The sequence below is a fragment of the Chelonoidis abingdonii genome, chromosome 2, assembly GCF_003597395.2.
Source record: "Chelonoidis abingdonii isolate Lonesome George chromosome 2, CheloAbing_2.0, whole genome shotgun sequence".
Classification (NCBI taxonomy): domain Eukaryota; kingdom Metazoa; phylum Chordata; order Testudines; family Testudinidae; genus Chelonoidis; species Chelonoidis abingdonii.
The window spans coordinates 68,118,060-68,137,142 of record NC_133770.1 but is presented as its reverse complement, the minus strand read 5'-3'; the positions used below and the strand labels follow the sequence as shown (position 1 = coordinate 68,137,142).

At 42.4% G+C, this 19,083-nt stretch overlaps 1 protein-coding gene across 4 annotated transcripts in view; it reads right to left on the bottom strand.

Annotated features, from left to right (window-relative positions):
- Positions 1-19,083, bottom strand: part of CREB5 (cAMP responsive element binding protein 5) — a 359,760-nt gene that overhangs the window by 86,756 nt on the left and 253,921 nt on the right. For all 4 annotated transcript variants that reach the window (XM_032773789.2, XM_032773790.1, XM_032773791.2 and 1 more), the window contains 2 exons: positions 16,921-17,047; positions 15,131-15,241 (listed from right to left, as the gene is read on the bottom strand). In XM_032773789.2, the coding sequence (XP_032629680.1) occupies positions 15,131-15,241; positions 16,921-17,047 (238 nt within the window). The remainder of the gene's footprint in view (positions 1-15,130; positions 15,242-16,920; positions 17,048-19,083) is intronic.

Genomic DNA, 19,083 nt, shown 5'->3' with positions numbered 1-19,083 from the left:
CGGATGTAGTGAAAGCAGAGGGAAGGTAGTCAAGACTGATGGGGGTGGAACTTACCAGCGGCCACATAGCAGACTACAGACAGCTACAAGTCCTGGGCGTTCCCCACAGTCACATGGAAACCATGATGGGAGGCAGGAAGACAGCAACATCCAAGTATCACCCAAAGGATAAGACAGGTCCTGAAGAGCCAGCTCAGTGGGAAGAACAAGATCCAGCAATCAAAGATACGCGCCTGCCAGTCATCAGTACGCTGCCGTTATAGTGAGCTGGCCAAAGGAGGCATGGAGCTGGCCGATGTGAAGACCCGGAAGTCCTTCAACATGCACGGAGGGTTCCACCCACAAGTCACACCAGAGAGACTTGTATACCAGCCGGAAAGAAGCGGGCGGGCTGGTGAGCATTCAACAGTTCACTGTCCTGGACGCAACCCGGAACATACCACGGAGTACAATTCGTAGATGGCCCCAAGATGAGCTGCTGAGGGAATGCCTGAGGCAGCAGCAGACATGGAGGAAGACCAAGCAGAAGAAGTGCATGCAAGCAAGACCCTTGCATGGGATGTACCATCGAAGATAGCTGAGTGGCGCATTGGGAAATCCTACTAGTGGCTGGAAGGCTGGCACTAAAAGACCACTGAGCACGATCTAGCAGCACAGGAAAACAGGCCACTGAGCGCAGATGCATTGAAGCAGGGAGTCTACCACACTAAGAGGACCCAAGGTTGCAGATGTGCAGGAGAGGGCCTCAGAGACAGTCCAACATTATAGTGGCAGGATGTAAGATGCAGCAGGAACACATTACACTGAACGGCACAACCAAAGTGGCTTGGCATTTGTACAGGACATTCTGGACACAGCATATGGCTAGACCCTCGCCAAGACACGTGGGAGATTCCACACGAAGGTTGTGAGAGAATAGCAGGGCTAAGATTCTGTGGGACTTTCCATCCAGACGAGACAGGCAGTACTGGCCAATCAACCAGACATCGTGGGGTGGGGGGTAATAGACAAGGAGCAGAAGACACAGGTTGAATGGTTGAGTATAGGTATAGCAGTGCAAGTGACAGCAACATCAGGAAGAAGGAATTGGAAGGCTGGAGAAGTCAGGGCCTGAAAGAGGCAGACTAGTAGAGGGATGTGGAAAGGTGAAGGCCAAAGGGTCCCAGTGTGTTGTAGGAGGCACTTCGGGCTGTGACTACTAAGCTGGCGTGAGTGGCTCCAACAGATCCCAGAACAACATCAGAGCTCTTGTCCAGAAGAGTGCAGTGCTTAAGAACAGCCTTCTGTGCTGCTAGGCGTTCATGCACTGCTGTTAGTTTCTTTAGCCAGTAGGTGTGGATCATGTCTGGTCCAGGTGCTGTCCAGCTCTTCATGTTCTTGACCCGCTGCTGGATGTCTTCTACTGTGATGGTGACTGGTTTCTGGGAGATTGCTGTGCTCCGTTCTCAGGTCCTGCAGCCACTTTGCACTGGTGTTATGAGTCTTCTCTTTCTCCCATATATTCTTCCAGTACTGTTCAGTTTCTGCTGCTGGTGGCTCTGCTGTTATTGTGTTGTATACAGCATATATATATATAAATAAAGAAATTATACATATATTGGAAAAAAGGAGACTGACTTAATCAACCATTATTCTTAAAGGACTTAGGGCCATTCAATCAACCTTCCTCAGTATACCAGACATACCCTTTACCCTTCCCCTACAGCATTAGAGAGGCATAGGGCACCCAGACATTAATGATCTGAGAGACATATTGCCAACTTTCCCGGAGCCCAAGGCACCAGCTAATTATATGAAATGAAGCAAATTGTAGTTGCCTTTACCATAACAGAGGCATGACCTACAAAGGATACAGTCCCCTGCATGCTAATAAAATGTTCCTAATAAAGACGAGAGTGGTTGTTGGTCACAGTGTCACTAGAATTCTCTACGCCACACTTTGACTCCCACAGAGCTAGGCAATGAAACACATTTCACTATAGGTGCAATACAGAATGCAGAGGATGTAACTATCTACACCATATACTGTGTAGTCTGCCTGAAATACACACTTGAAAACATTATTCATGGCACTTCATACGCTAAAATCTCAGATAAACATTTAATGGGCCAAAGTTTTGCTAGTCAAAACAGCAAGTGTAGCACAGTAAAGTTTGCTATGCAACTGTTTCCAGGGTGGGGTACCTAGTCTGTCTAAGGCATTTCAAATGACCTCCTTGATAACTAGCTGAACATAAATGAGAAAAGCTGCTCGACTGAATATCTGGAGGACAGTCTGTAATCCTCTCACTTTTGGAAGGCGTCACTGTCCATATTTGAAAGAATCAAACTAAAGAGGGGGTAGAAATGTATGAATGTCCCTTCAAACTTAACTTCTAAACTGTATTTGAACTATGACTCTTAACTTACAATAAGCCCCACAGGGGTGTCATTCTGAGCCTTGGTACAGCTTATTGTGGGATGGGGGCCTGTATTTGCAAATTCTATTATCTAACTAAGGGTATGTCTACAGTACAAAATTAATTCAAATTAATTCAAATAGAATTATTCTATTCGAATTTTCGGAAGCGATTTTATACATTTGATGTTGTGTGTCCCCACTAAAGCATGTGAATTCGGCGGAGTGCATCCACAGTACAGAGGCTAGCAACGAATGTTGGAGCAGTGCACTGTGGGAAGCTATCCCACAGTTCCCGCAGTCCCCGTCGCCCACTGGAATTGTGGGTTAAGCTCCCAGTGCATGAAGGGGCAAAAACATTCTCGCGGGTGTTTCCGGGTGTGTCCAGTCATTCATTCCTCTCTCCGTGAAAGCTATGGCAGTACAGTGCACCGCCTGTCTCCTGGTACTATGAATCCACGTCACACGTCCTCTCTTCTTTCTATCTGCTCTTTTATCTAACCATTTCCCACCTTTTTTTGGCTACCGTGAACCGAGCAGCACAGCTTCCACCGCAAACTCTGTTCTCCCGCTCTTGCATCGCTAGCTAATTTTTCCATGTTGTCTGTCCTGGGCTTGCGTGCAAGCTATAGAATGCAACAATTCCCTGATGTTTTTCGGCCATCATGAACTGAGCTGCATAGCTTCTGCTGCTTTTTCCATGTTGTCAGTCCTGGGCTCCCGTGGAAGCTACAGACAGCAACAATTCCCCGCTGTTTTTCAGCCATTGTGACCTGAGCCGCACAGCTTCTGCCACAAACTCTGCTCTCCCACTCTTGCAGCTCTAACAAGCTTCTTGACTCTGTGAAAGCTATAGAAGACAACCATTTACTGCCTTTTATCAGCCATCTTGAATCGAACAGGCCTCCTACATTTCGCGCCCTTTTTCCAGGATTGCAGGCACCATAGCACGGCAATCATAGAGCCCGCTCAGATCTCTGCTGCAGTTTTGACCACTGTAAATATCTCGTGCATTATCCAGCAGTATGTGCAGTACCTGCAAAACCAGGGGAGGAGGCGACAACAGTGCGATTACTATACTGATAAGGACATGGACAAAGTCATTCCTAGAAGCACAACATGTGGCAATTGGGAGATCATGGTGGCATTGGGCCAGGTTCATGCCATGGAACGCCGATTCTGGGCCCAGGAAACAAGCACAGACTGGTGGGACCGCATAGTGTTGCAGGTCTGGGATTATTCCCAGTGGCTGTGAAACTTTCGTATGCATAGGGCCACTTTCATGGAACTTTGTGACTTGCTGTCCCCTGCCAGGAAGCGCAAAGACATCAAAATGAGAGCAACCCTCACAGTTGAGAAGCGAGTGACCATAGCACACTGTGGAAGCTTGCAACGCCTGACAACTACCGGTCAGTCGGGAATCAGTTTGGAGTGGGCAAATCTATTGTAGGGGCTGCTATGCTGCAAGTAGCCAACGCAATCATTGACCAGCTGCTATCAAGGGTAGTGACTTAGTAAATGTGCAAACCATTGTGGATGGCTTTAATGCGCTGGGGTTCCCTAACTGCGGCGGGGCAATAGACGGAACACATATCCCTATCTTGGCCCCGGCACCAGGGCAGCCAGTACATAAACCACAAGGAGGTACTTTTCCATAGTGCTGCAAGCACTGGTGGATCACAAGGGACATTTCACCAACATCCATGTGGGATGGCCGGGAAAGGTGCATGATGCTCACATCTTCAGGAACACTACTCTGTTTAAATGGCTGCAGGAAGAGACTTACTTCCCAGACTAGAAAATTACTGTTGGGGATGTTGAAATGCCTATAGTTATCCTCAAGGACCTAGCCTACCCCTTAATGCCATGGCTCATGATGCTGTACACAGGCACCCTGGACAGTAGTAAGGAGCAGTTCAACTAGAGGCTGAGCAAGTGCAGAATGGTGGTAGAATGTGCTTTTGGACATTTGAAAGCACGCTGGCACAGTTTGCTGACTTTGTTAGATCTCAGCACAACCAATATTCCAATTGTAATTGCTGCTTGTTGTGTGCTCCACACTATCTGTGAGAGTAAGGGGGAGACATTTATGGAGGGGTTGGAGGTTGAGGAAACTCGCCTGGTGGCCAATTTTGCACAGCCAGACAACAGGGCGATTACAAGAGTGCAGCAGGGAGTGCTGCGCATCAGAGAAGCTTTGAAAGCCAGTTTCATGACTGGCCAGGGTATGGTGTGACAGTTGTGTTTGTTTCTCTTGAAGTTACCTGCCCCCTATATATATGAAAGGAAATAAAGTCAAAATTGTTTTAAAACTGTTATTTATAATTTGTTGCACAACACATTGAGAGAAATCCGGTGGTAGACTGGGGTGTGTGCGTAGATATTGGGTTAGAGGGGTGAAGGAAGAGGGAAGGACAAGTCCAGAAACCAAATCAAAAGATTGAATATGCCAGCTTTCTACTGCTTGGGCGATCCTCTGGGGTTGAGTATGTGGGTCCCCGTAGCCTCTCCCCTCATGTTCTTGGGTGAGAGGCTTGGGTGAGGAGGCTATGGAACTTGGTGAGGAGGGAGGGCGGTTATACAGGGGCTGCAGCGGCAGTCTGTGGTCTTGCTGCCTCTCCCACATTAGATCCACAGTACAGCAGAGCACGTCAGTTTGCTCCCCCATGAGCTTGACCACAGGGTCCTGCCTGCTTTCATCATGCACATCCCTCGTCTCTTCATGTTCCTGTAAGGCTATATGAGACTCCGCAATTGTTTGCCTCCATGTAGTCAGCTGGGCCCTAACAGTGCTCAGCAAACATGTTGTCCCGAGTTCATTTTTTCCGCCTTCTAATCTGGACCAGCCTCTGGGATTGAGTAGATAATGGCCACGTTGAAACATTTGCACCTGAGGGAGGAGAAACGGGGAGGGTAGTATTTTAAAAGATACACTTCAGAGAACGAAGAGGACACTTTGGTGTGAGTAAGCCATCACACAGGGCTGGGCAACAGAATTCAGCTTGCAGGCAGCCTAGAGGCATGCAGGGTTCTGCTTCTTCTACATTTATTTCAAGGCTTTCAAACTGCTGGGCCCCCTTTCCCATAGCAAGCAATGCCTGACGGTTTTGCCATATAAAAGGAGGGCCTGTGGGCTCTCTGGGATGATCGCTTCACACAACACCACCCCCTCCCCGCACCTACGGTGTCGCTCCGATGAGGCTCTGAGCAGGGATGAGCCCTTTAAATTAAGCGCGAACAGCCCAGCATGGCTGGGTTTCCCCCCACTGTCCCCCACCACGTGGCTCCAATCAGGCTTTCACTCACTAGAGGTACCTTCTCCAGGGTCATGGTCCGGGAGCCCACCTTGGGAGTAGGGGGAGGCTATTGGCTCCAGAGTAAAGAACAGTTCCTGGCTAGGGGGGAAAATGGATTCTCCACTTGCCGTCTGTGCACTGTCCTCCTCCTCCTCCTCTTCGTCCTCCAGTGACTCTTCCTCCTCGCTCCGTGCAACCCCCCTTGCAGGTGTCCACAGACAGTGGTAGGGTAGTGGTGTCATCACCCCCCGTAACTGCAGGCAGCTCACCCCCCATAACTGCAGGCAACTCATGATAGAAGCGGAATGTATGGGGTTGTGACTCAGAGCACCCATTCACCTCCCTGACTTTTTGGTATGCATGCCTGAGCTCCTTGATTTTTGTATGACACTGCTTTGTGTCCCTGGAGTAGCCTCTGTCCGTCATGACCCTAGAGACTTTAGCATAGGTCTTTGTGTTCCTGTTTTTGGAACGCAGTTCTGCCAGAACAGACTCATCTCCCCAACATGCAGTGAGATCCAGTACCTCCCGTTCGGATCATGATGGAGCTCATCTGCGAATCCAGGACTGCGTGATCTCCTGTGATAGTGGATTCTGCATGGTCTCCTGTGATGATGAACTGTGCTGATGGTCACTTGTGCTGCTGATGACCAAACAGGAAATTAAATTCAAAAGTTCCCGGGGCTCTTCCTGCCCACCTGACTAGTGCATCGAAGTTGAGAGTGTTGTCCAGAGCGGTCACAAGGGAGCATTCTGGGATAGCTCCCGGAGGCCAATAATGTTGAATTGCATCCACAATACTTTTAACCCAGGATTGTGATCTCCATTTAAGCGCTACTCCACTTGCCGAGGTGGAGTACAGAAATCGGATTAAAGAGCCCTTTAAATCGAAAAAAAAATGGTTTGGTTGTGTGGACGAAATCATTTTTTTTCCGAATTAACTCGGCTAATTCCAAAATAACAGACTAGTGTAGACCAGACCTAAGTAATCACAGAATCATAGAATATCAGGGTTGGAAGGGACCTCAGGAGGTCGTCTAGTCCAACCCCCTGCTCAAAACAGGACCAACACTAACTAAATCATCCCAGACAGGGCTTTGTCAAGCCTGACCTTAAAAACCTCTAAGGAAGGAGATTCCACCACCTCCCTAGGTAACCCATTCCAATGCTTCACCTAGTGAAAAAGTTTTTCCTAATATCCAACTTAAATCTCCCCCACTGCAACTTGAGACCATTACTTCTTGTTCTGTCATCTGGTACCACTGAGAACAGTCTAGATCCATCCTCTTTAGACCCCCCTTTCAGGCAGTTGAAAGCAGCTATCAAATCCTCCCTCATTCTTCTCTTCTGCAGATTAAACAATCCCAGTTCCCTCAGCCTCTCCTCATAAGTCATGTGTTCCAGTCCCCTAATCATTTTTGTTGCCCTCTGCTGGACTCTTTCCAATTTTTCCACATCCTTCTTGTAGTGTGGGGCCCAAAACTGGACACAGTACTCCAGATGAGGACTCACCAATGTCAAATAGAGAAGAATGACCATGCCCCTTGATCTGCTGGCAATGCACCTACTTATATAGCCCAAAATGCTGTTAGCCTTCTTGGCAACAAGGGCACACTGTCGACTCATATCCAGCTTCTCGTCCACTGTAACCCCTAGGTCCTTTTCCCTAGTCTGTCATTTACATTCTCAGTGCCTAAAGAAATTATCAGGGATGGATATGCACACTAAAAACACTTATTATTTCTAGACAAACCTCAAATATTAAAAACTTTTATATTGCAGGGGAACGGGATCTGAAGCCTTGGATCCTAATACCTCCCTCCTCCACACCCACCCCTTGTGACTTCAAGATTGTGATACGGTCAAAACTGGAAAGAAATGATTTTCCAGGCTTGATTTGGATGTGGCTGAAATCTTATGAAAATAGGAGCTCTCATAAGATTTCAGTCCAAAATGGTGAACCCACAGCATCAGGAAATCTGATCTCACAAAACTTTCATAATTGAAGATGACCAAAATCTCACAAGAAGAACTACTCCATAACATTTGTATCTTTCAGCCAAAATCTCATGAAAGCAGTTCAGAAGATTTCAGTGCTATTGAATCCAAACTGAAACTCCCACCTCCATTTGGCTTTGACCCCCAGACCCACTCTGGAACTGGATGTGTAAACTGTGTCCTAAGCCCAGCTACGCTGATAAAATACTTGACTTGTGCACATATTAACTGTAAGTAAATTCTATCCAGAGAGCAGTAGCATAATCTGATGGACAGAGCTCAGAATTGGAAGCCAGGAACTCCTCACTCCCCCCGCCCTGCCATCTCTGCCACTAATAGGTTGTGTGCCCCTAGGCAACTCAATTCACCTCTCTACCTCAGTTCCCAAACTACAGCACTGTAACAACATTTAATTACCCCAGATGAAAATGAGTTAATGTTTGTGCAGAGCTTTGAAAATGTACATGGCACATAATATAATAATAGGGAGAGACACGAGAAGGGAAAGCTAGAACCTGTACATAGTGAAGAAAAGTGTTTTCTAACTTGCTGTTTAACATGAGGATTTGATTACGGTACAATAAGTTTCCTTGGCTGATAAAATCTGGAGCTGTTGATGTTGTATTAAATATCTTCCCTTGCCTCTGAGAGCACTTATGTTGTGAGGAGACTTACTGTACATCCCAAGTGAATGCCAGACTTTGGCAGACCTGTCCAAAGTGCAAAACAACTTCCATTATTAGTGACTCTTGCAAAAATCTTGGAAAGTGAAAGCTGTACAAATTCCAAGCAAAAGACTGAAGTATATCTCTGTGACGCAGAACTTCCCCATAATACAACAATTTTTTTATAATTTCCTTTTTTCCTGGCTTCACTGACACAAGGATTTGCTTTTATTTGTTCCAGTTCCCACAGACAGACAGATAGACACATACGTGAGTTTACATGAACAGGACTTTGTCTGAAAGGCAGAGCTCTGAACCAGACTACCACATGCACACACATGCAGCTGACATAAAAGTCTTTAGAATTGTACAACAAACACAACAACAAGAATCAGCAGCTCATGTGTTTGGCTAGATGCTAGCTACAGCACACAAATATTGGGATTGTATTTCATTTATTGCTATGGTTACAAAATCAGGGTGGACACTGAAGGAAGATGGAGAAAGAGAAACAAATCTGCAAAGACAGTAAATCCTATGAGAAAACAGATGGGGTGGAGAGAGGGAACAAGAGCAGGGAGGGAGAGTAGTTAGTATGGGGGAGACAGAGGTCATTTCAACACCCAGCTGAATAAACGCAAACAACATAATAAAAATCCAAGCTCTTCCAGTCAAATAGCCAATAAGATCACTGCAGATAAAGTGACACAAAGAAAGAAAAATGCTGAGAATCGCTATAACTTGTGGCAACACTTTGTGCACACTTGGTAAAAATGAGAATAAATATTCACTATGTATTCATAGCCTGTATGACTAACTAAACTGGCTCTTCCTCGATTTCACTTGTCAAGCTACTGAGGGCTCAGTTTCTACTGACTTTAGTTCAGTAATGCAATATTTAGGCCTGATAGGTAGATAGTCTCATTTCAGTATACCAAATTAAATATGGCTAGCTTTACCCATAGTTTTATACTACCCATGGTGTTAAATATTCCAAGGCAAGGAAAACATACCATCTACATGAAAGCTACTGAATTTTGCCTGTAGAACTTTTTAAATGCTAGAGCAATATCGCATTGAAAAGTTGGCTTTTCATAGTTTAAAATGCAAAGTCATATAATAAGAGATATATTTGCAGTAAAGTCGGTGGAGAATGAAATGTGCAATTCATGTAAACAACTGCAGAAGCTGCACACATCTTAACTTTTGAAATGCCTTGAAAATGTACCATCTAATAGTCTATGTCAGGATCTTTCTATAAAGCAAGACATCATTTTACTGCTTTTTGTCTTGCTTAGAGTTCTCTGCTAGATTCTGAGGGGGCATGTAAAAAATTATTGTTGAAGGTTTGTCAGAGAGAAAACATTTTTCTTTCCAATCACTGGTGCTGTGCCAGTGCTTAGAAATGTTTACGTCCATGAAAGAATTTTTATTGGTCCACTAAGGTGATTTTAGTCCTCCTGGTGGATTCAAACTTAAAGCACAGGAATTCACCAATTTATTATTAAACAATTTATTTCAGTATTTTTGCTGTGCTACGGAATGTTAACAATAAAATAGAACTTTAATAGATCTGTTACTGCAGGTACTCCTCATGTCAAACTCCCACCTGAAGTCAACGTGGAAAAATTACAGTACCGAGACCAGGATTTGTCCTTTGCTGTGCTTTCCTTTTCAGACAATCTCCAGAGACCAGCCATGTCCCAAGATGCTACTGATATCATAGGGAGTTCTTGTTTCGATGTTCAAGAGTAATACAATAACCGAATTGAATTAAATGCAGAAAACATCAGACAAGAGAGAGAGTGTTAAATTCAACATTTGTTCCACTCAGCTTAATTGGGCCATCATAACTCCTTGTGGATGAGGAAACAGGTACTATTTACAACACCTGAAGCAGCAGAGAACTTAATAGGTCACTCAGAAAGCCAACATGTAAGAAAATGGAAGCTACAACTCCTACTTCATAGCTGATCTTTCTCAACATATTCGAAACTCTGTAGTTATGGAGAAACTGTACAGTTCCACATCTGATAGCTTCACTGAACACAGCTATCTGGACCTCCACAAGACTGCTGGAAAGGGGGACTTATCTACAACCAGGCTAAAATTTTCAAAGCCACATAGAGAATCTAGATGTTCCATTTCCATTAATTGCACTGAGAACAGCATACTCAAGCCTTAGGTGCCTTTGAAATCTCAGCTCTAAAATGCAAAAACTTTGTAATATTTTCCATGTCTGAAAAGTGTCACAATTTATGTCCTTTCTCTTCCCTATTAGTTCGCAAAGATTTCTTAGAAAAATGATATCAGACCAGTTAATATGGTTAGTATTGTCATTATAATTAGGAACATGTTCATTATCGGCTTATTGAGTTTTCCTTTTCTAATATATTATGTAGATACTTTTTTATCGGATAAAAAAATACCATGTAACTTTTTATATCATGCCTGTTTGCCCTACTAATGCTTAAAGTGCACTAACACTAGTGCATAACTCCATTAAGATAATAAGAAACTGTTAGGGGGAAAAAGGCCACTGAGGGTATGTCTGTACAACCTGTGGGAACGAATCTCCCAGCCTGGGTCAACAGGATAGTGGGGCTCATGCTAGCACTATAGAAACACCTTTGAAACTGTGGCATGGGTGGGAATTCAGGCTCTGAAGCCCACCTGACCTCCCCCACCAAACCTCCCCCACCCGACCTCCCCTCGATTCTGCAAGGAAAGGGAGGCATAAATAGTACATTTTATTTTGGTTTTGTAAAACCATTCAAAACTTTTACACAATTAACATTTAATATGAAAAACACTGAAAATTTTTTTAAAATCAGGGCATTCTGAGTAGCAACCTGTTCTTTATCCTCTACTTCAATTCTGGAATGCAGCAAATAGTCCAGTAAAGTCACAGAGTCAGAGATTATGCTTTGCATCATTTGAAAGTCTGCATTTCAGGTCTTCATATGGTATATATAGTGTTAGTTCCAGCTCTAAGAATTCTTGTAATAGTGTAACTCATGCCCACATGGTGAGGCACTCTGTCCCCCTCTAGTGGCACCTGGCTCAGCTAGAGATTGATGAGTCTGCTACAGCCTTAGCTAAGAGCCAGAGGTCCCAGGGTCAATCTCATCCAATGATGATTGGGGTCTGTTGATATTACTATAGCAGCTATCCCAATCATGTAAACTCTTAGCAATCTGGTTTTCAGACTTCCAATGGGACTATGTGTACTAGTCATTTCTGACCTTGGTGGTTCACAAGATATCAGAACCGGGGCGAAGCAAAGGTTTAAATATGACTGTCTCTAAAATTGCAAACTCAGCTAGCTGCAGATATGGTACATGAGCAGCTAATGTGATAGTAAAGATGGGACAGGCAATTTAAGGTCCATAATACCTTTAGTATATTTAACCACATCTTCATATGCTAGACGCACTTTATGCATTTTTACCTAGTGATTTTAAAGATACATATTACCTCATTAGGAGGGGGAAATATATAATGTCAGTGCTTTCTGGGGTTTTAGCTCTAAATCTGACAAGAAAGTAATATTGATGTAGAGATTCAATCATTCATTCATTAACTGAGACAGTTATAAAGCATTATGTAATATTCTGAAAGAAAGACATAATATAAAATAAATTGTAAATTTGTGTGATTATAACTTAAATCCATTCTGGTTTATTAGGCATAGCAGATTACTATTTCAAGCAATATATTTTAATCTAAAGAAAAATTTTAAAAATCAAACATTACGTCACTGGATTTTGCTTCCCCTAAATGGCAGGAAGAAAAAGCAGATTTAAAAATTATACCTTTGTTCCCATCTCCCACAACAAACTGACTTTGGAGAAGTTATCATGGTGAAGTTTGACATGTATACTGAAAAATCTTCATATATGCTATTTGTCTACAGTGACAAGGTTTATGAACATTTATTCTACAGAAGCAAGGTAATCACTTAGAGACCTAAACACCATTATGTCTAGTCTATGGGCCACAAACCTGCTAGTCCCATGTAAGGCAAGAGGGATTTGGATTACATCTATGTCTCATATCTGAAGAGCAGACTACCGTGGAGTCTATTCTGCACCCCTTTGTGTTGAGGATTAAACAGTCAACTACATATATGAGTGCTGATCCTGCTGCCATTGACTTCAGTAGCTGTTGGCTCAGACCAGTCACTGGCACTTCTCTAGTTGCTATGGGCTGCTTCAGTGACTTTTGTATAGTATATGCGATGTATATAACTCACAGAGTGCAACCAGCAAAATGGCACATATGTGGAGTTGGATGCATCATTGATAATAGCATTAACAAATTGTGAAGAAATCTGAAATTCATTCCTAACGTAGGGCTCGATACTTTGGGATGCTACGTGCTCTCATCTTCCACTGACTTCAACTTGCAGGAGGTACTCAACACCTCACATTAGCAGGTCTTTGAATAGGAAGAAGATTGCATGTTTATTAATAAGAACAAACACGACTGTGAAGAAGCCTGAAGTTAAAATGCAGATTGTCAATCCATTAACTAAGTCATAAAGAATGTTTCTCTCTAAATATTTCCTACGTTTTCTTTCTTTATTCTATTTTTTCATGTAGATTTATATTCCTAATGGGTGAATGAAAAGGGATGTTATGTTATATGTGTATTTTCTCATGCATTCATTATACTTGTGTTAACTGTAACATATAATCTAAATACACAATGTGAAATATTTACCGGAGTACATTTTTAAAAAGGGAAGATCATAGTCTGTATTTGGTGCCTCTGTTCTATTGGTTAATACCTGTGCTGCTGCTTTTCTAAGAGAGAGGGGCAGAAAGCATCATAGAGGCAAGGAGAAGAGGCATCAAGAGTTGTTGGGGCAGTATTTTGCTTTGCAATGTCTTGGACCTGCTACCAACTCAGACTGGGGAAGTTTTCACAGAGCAATACCTTTATGTATCAGAGTTCAGGACAAAAAAGGTTTCTTCAGATTAAGGAGTGATCTACTTTAAAGTGTAATTTCAGATATTACAGCACAGAATTCTCACCATATGTACCAATAATTTAATTTAGTTTTAAGTAACCTCATAATTTCAGTAAAAAAAGTGGGAGTGGACAGGGGGAGGGAGAGGAAAGGTGGTGGGCAGGAACTTTAGTCTCCAAAACAGATGCCAGTTTTGGATTTATTCAGCCAAGGAGTATTTGGTTTGGCTTAACATTGCTTGGGTTGAAAAAACACATGCCTATTTCAAAAAGATTTAACAAGGTCTGCTGCAGATGCTGTTACCATTTGGCATGTCACTGTTACTGTACGGCACAGAAAGAACTCTAGACCACAGATTTTGCTTGGCTGAAGTAGCCAGCATTTTTGGCTACATCTGTTCTTCTGGCCAACTGGCTGCATGTTTACAGAGTGTGGTTGTAGATGGGGTGTTAACAAAGTTTGGGTTAACAGTCTAACCCAAACTAATAGTGAAGTGAATGTGTGACCTATCATGACTAAGAAAATAGAGACAGGAAAACCTTGTATGTTTTCTGGTCCTAAACCGTATACACAGAGGGTTTCTTGCATATACTCTACCAACTGACAGGTACACCTTTTCCTTTGCCTTGGGATGAATGACAATCATTTTACAGACACTATATCTACTAATCAAACTAAGAAATATAAACGTGGTGATTTAAGGCTATATGAGACATTAAAATTTGGGGGCCTGAGTCTCCTTGCTCATGTGTCACAGTTTTACACTGGTGTAATTCCACTAACTCCAATGAGCTCATTCCTGGTTTACATGGGATGAAAGGACAATCAGACAAAAAGTATCTTGAAATGCACCCACATATTTAATCCATCAATCTGTGACTTTACACTTACAGCTGCCATCAAACAATCATTACAAGACTGAAACAAAATGTTAATGTTTCAGTTATAATGTAAGCATATGTTGACAGGCATAGCTATGGGGTATTATTACTGTATGCTCCACTGGAAGTGGATGTATGGGGCCGAGGGACTTACAAACTCAATGCTAGTAACATCCTCACAAATAAATCCTCTGCAAACTACAGGGGAGGTTTGAGTGCACAATCACACATCACAGTAACTTCAGGAAACATTAGAAGCAGTGCTTAATTTGTAATGAAAGAGGAGCCGGGGCTCAAGCAATTTTTTTTTTTTTTACTTTCATATCTGATGCAGCAAGCCCAGATTAAGCACTGATTAGAAGTAACTATTTCATTTAAAATACTAAATCATTTTTGTCCAAATTATCACTTTGTCAGTTGCTCTAACCTCATAAGTTGCACTCAAGAAAAAAAACACATAATCTTGATTTTCTAAGCACTGTTCAGTTTGTGCCCTAACACTGTTCTCTGACATCAGCCCTGGATGCCACATGCCTGCCTAGAAAAAAATCAGACAGTATGCCCACCACACCAGACCCCTTTACTCTAGTGTTTGTTTACTTACAATTTTTTAACCCAAGTTCAGACACCATCACAGAACCAGCCTGCCCATTTGCTGATTTTCCACACACCTGCACAAAAATTCCTATTAAACATGGTAAGGATCAGATGGTCCACTCTCTTTAAATTCATTTCGCCCAAAGTCAATGGAGACTGGTAACATCTGAAAGTGCATGTATGCTGACAGCCAATTACAGGCATGGATAAAGATCACATGACCCATGACTAAGAATGAGATAAGCAATGCTTGCCTACTGCTCCAGGTAACTGCTGTGTAAAAACAATATAAAAAAGGATTTGTAATCATTTCATTTTACCATTTTGGCTTCTGAATGCATTGGAGGGACTTGGGGTGATGCACACGGGTTACTGAGATTTGGGCCTTGCATCCCCATGATACTGGAGTTCATCGACATTTGTCGCTCCATCTTTAAAAGGAAGAAAAAAAGAAAAACAAATTAGACAACATAATAAAGTTTAAAAACATTTTCAAGGGCATATGTTCAGTTTCTCTTCAAAGGGACCCAGCTTTATTTCTTTGAGTCATCCCTCAAAAAACTGTTTCGTGAACTGCTTATATTTGCTTATTCTCCGAATCTGTCCTACAAACGCTGCTTTTCTCCAAAGCCATTAAAAAAAAGAGTTTCTTTTCAAAACAAACATATCAGCCACCCAGGTTTGAGCTTTTTTTGTAATGATTTCCCCCCTTTTAGTATAACAAAACTCTGAGTTAAGTGGTTTTAAAAGCATCACTGTATAAAGTTGTGGCTTCTGCAGCCCAGCTCAGCTTGTTGAAAATGTAAATAAAAATCCATGATACAGAATGTATGGAACATGAGTTGGGCTCTTTTTCTTCTCTGGGACTGCTCAATCAAGGGGAGTTTTCCATATATCCCAGGTTATGTTAGTGAAGCTTTGGGGTCTAACCAAAACAAAACAAAAACACCCTACCAACCCTTTAGAACTCTTCTTGTAAGCTAAATTCGCTACATTATAGTACCTTGACAAATTCAAAAGACAGTTGGAACAAGGAGAATTTACTATTTAAAACCGCTTCCCTCTAATGTTTTCAGTGAAAAGAGATGTGGTAGGATTCAGTGTTTTATTCCATTTAGCAACAGATGACTGGATTCACTCCTGTGGGTGAAGTGGGAGCAATTTGCACCCCTGAACGTGAAGATAAGCTTTACTTTAAAGGTATATTCACCCCACTTAGGGCTCCTTTGGAGTCCTCCCAGGACAAGTGCTGCTACACTCTCATTTCTGGAAGACTTAACACAAATAAGAGCCCAAATCTGTTGGGTGAATCACACCCTCAGTCCCACCATTGTCCCACCATGCACAAAACAAATGGCATGTTCTTCCCTTCCAAGAGGTGGAAGAGGATACTTTTATTTTAGGAACAGCACAAACATTAGTTCTCAGACAGCCTTGCAAAATGAACACATTCAGGACAGTGATGTATGAGTGTTTTATTCCATTATTTCTAACCCTCTCTAATTAATTTCTGCTCTTTGTCTCCCAAAAGTTTTTATATTAACAGGGCTGTTAAAATTCTATGAAAAGTAAGGGCTGCATCTTGCAAGAAGGGTAACTGAAGTCAATGGGAGCTGAGGGCAAGGGCAACCATGTAGGACTGGGTCCATATCTACAGCAAATGACCAATTGCTGGTTCTGAAAAATAAATTACTTTTGCTTCTTATTGACTGACCTCCTCACAGTAGGTGAGTAATTATTTTGAGATTAAATTAGCATTGTGCATGTGCTTTGTCCAGTAAGGGCCCGATTCCAGTCTCACAATTATGTAACTCCACTGCCTTCAATGAAGAGGGTGTTGATTTACACCAGTAAGTAAATTCAGTATCAGGACCCAACAAATTCTAATAAAGAATAAGGACCTTATTCTAGAATCGCATAAAGTGGTTCAAATCAGGAGACCCTCTACTGGAGTTAATTGAGTTACATCTGTGTAAAACGCGTAAATGAGCACAAAATTACACAAAACTCTGAATTCTCCCTTTTGGATCACTTCACTTTCACTGTGTGCAGTAAGGTAGATCTTTGCCCCTGATAATGCCTGATACAGTCTTAAAATAAAATAACTTACTGGCATTAGTACTGCAGAAGATCCAGGCATGGTAGGATTGGGCAGGGTGCCAGGCATAGAGGCAGGCATGGGCTGTCTTTGTCGGTTGTGTAGGTGTAGTAGTGAAGATAGAGAACCTGGGACAGGCCTAGGAGAAAAGGAGAAAATGTTGTCATGGTCTGTGGAGACTAAAACAAGCTCAACAGTCCCAGACATTACTATCACAAATAGGAGGAGACAACTGTATACACCTCTACCCTGATATAACGCTGTCCTTAGGAGCCAAAAAATCTTACTGCGTTATAGGTGAAACCATATTATATCGAACTTGCTTTGATCCATTGGAGCGTGCAGCCCCGCCCCCGGAGCGCTGCTTTACTGCATTATGTCCGAATTCATGTTATATCAGGTCACGTTATATCAAGGTAGAGGTGTAGAAGTAGAAGATATAGTATTAGTGCCACTGTCTGTAAATCCATTTAACAGAAAGTATTAAGGATACAGCAAGTAAAAACCACATCTGGTTTCCTTTCCTATTTGTTAGTGAAGGCCTAACTTGCTTTATTGCCTGGCAAGTATGATATAGACATTCTACAGTCAATGCATTGTTATAAATTCTGCTCACAGACACAAAACAGTGCATGATAGTCAATTAAACATGCATAAATTAATAGAAATCTTATCACGTATAAATTACTTTAATTTGAATATTTTTCATTACTGTATATACAAATACATCTTCTACAATAAACCCCATTTCCTTCTTCCAAAGCAAGAGTCCTGATTTTACTGGTCAGCATGTCACTCATGGCACTGGAAATGGGAAAACTGAGAATTAAGATTAATTCTCAGAGTCAGATTAAGGGGCTTGTAAGGAAAAAAAAGGAGTGAAAAAAAAAGCAGAATGGGTTAATGTAAGCAAAACGCATTAAAGGAATTTAGAAGGGTCTTTACAAATATACTAGGGGAAAATAAATATTAGAGGGAAAGTAGACCTATTAACAAATGAGAAGGATCATTAAATGAATGGATTCAAAAATAGCTGGGGTACTGAACTACTTTTTTATTACTGCCTCTAAGAAGAAAAACATTTGGGAAGTAATGACTCCCTTGAAAAGAGAGGGAAAGTGAATGATGTGAAGACAAAATCAGGCAGTCCAGATCACATGGAGCTTGGGTGTCAGGGGAGTTAGTTAACAAATTATTCAGCTTTTTTTAAAAAAGTCCTAGAGAAGCGATGGAGAAAAGCAAACATAGTACTAATTTTCCAAAACCAGGAAATAAGACAAGCAATATGGCAACAAATAAGGCCAGTGCAATTTTGGGTGTCACGGACAGAGCATCACAGACCAGGATGCACCTGCAGCATTGTGTTCAATCCATTAGCAGATAGATATGGATAAAGGCATTAGAAGGAGTTAGGAGGAAATGCGAATAATTAGGGAGCTGGAAGGACTGACTGATTTATGACTTAGGTAAGCAATTTGTATGGAGCGAAGTTGAGAAAAGTCTACAGATATTTGAAGCCTCTACACTTCCACGGTGTTATTCAGCCCTAAAATAAGTGCCCCCATTCCACTGAGGGGTCCACCACCAGCGACTGCAGCCCCCAAAGTGAGAGAGTTGGAGGTTATAACCGCAGTGTGTGGGAGCAGCACAATTCAGCTCACCCTCTGGTTATCCACTGTCAGTGGGGCTCCTATGAGAGATCAGGCTGCACTTTAAATCTCCCTAACCCTGTGGGAAGAAATAAACGCAAATGTTGCCTTATCTCCCCAGGGTCTGAATTTTCCCCATTGCCTGGAGTGCAGCTGCTACCAGCATCCATGAGCATGAATCAAGCATCAAGGATGGAGAGAAGTTATGTAGGGTGGGACTGTACAGAGAGGCATAACTAAGAGTAGTGAGATAAATCTAAAAATGAGAAAAATGCAGCTGAATATTGGGAGAAACTTGATCTTTATTTGGGTTTTTTAGGCTGCAGTCATCTCCCAACAGAAGACTGGACAATGCACTGAGTTTATGTACTGTAGGGTACAATCTTGCAGAAGGATAGACAGACTACCATGACCTAAAGGTTTTTTCCCTTTTTTAACTTCTGTGAGCTCACAGAAGGATCCTATTCAATAAAATATCTGTTGACTCTCAATGAGACTGAAGTGAAACAAGTACCAGGACAATAGC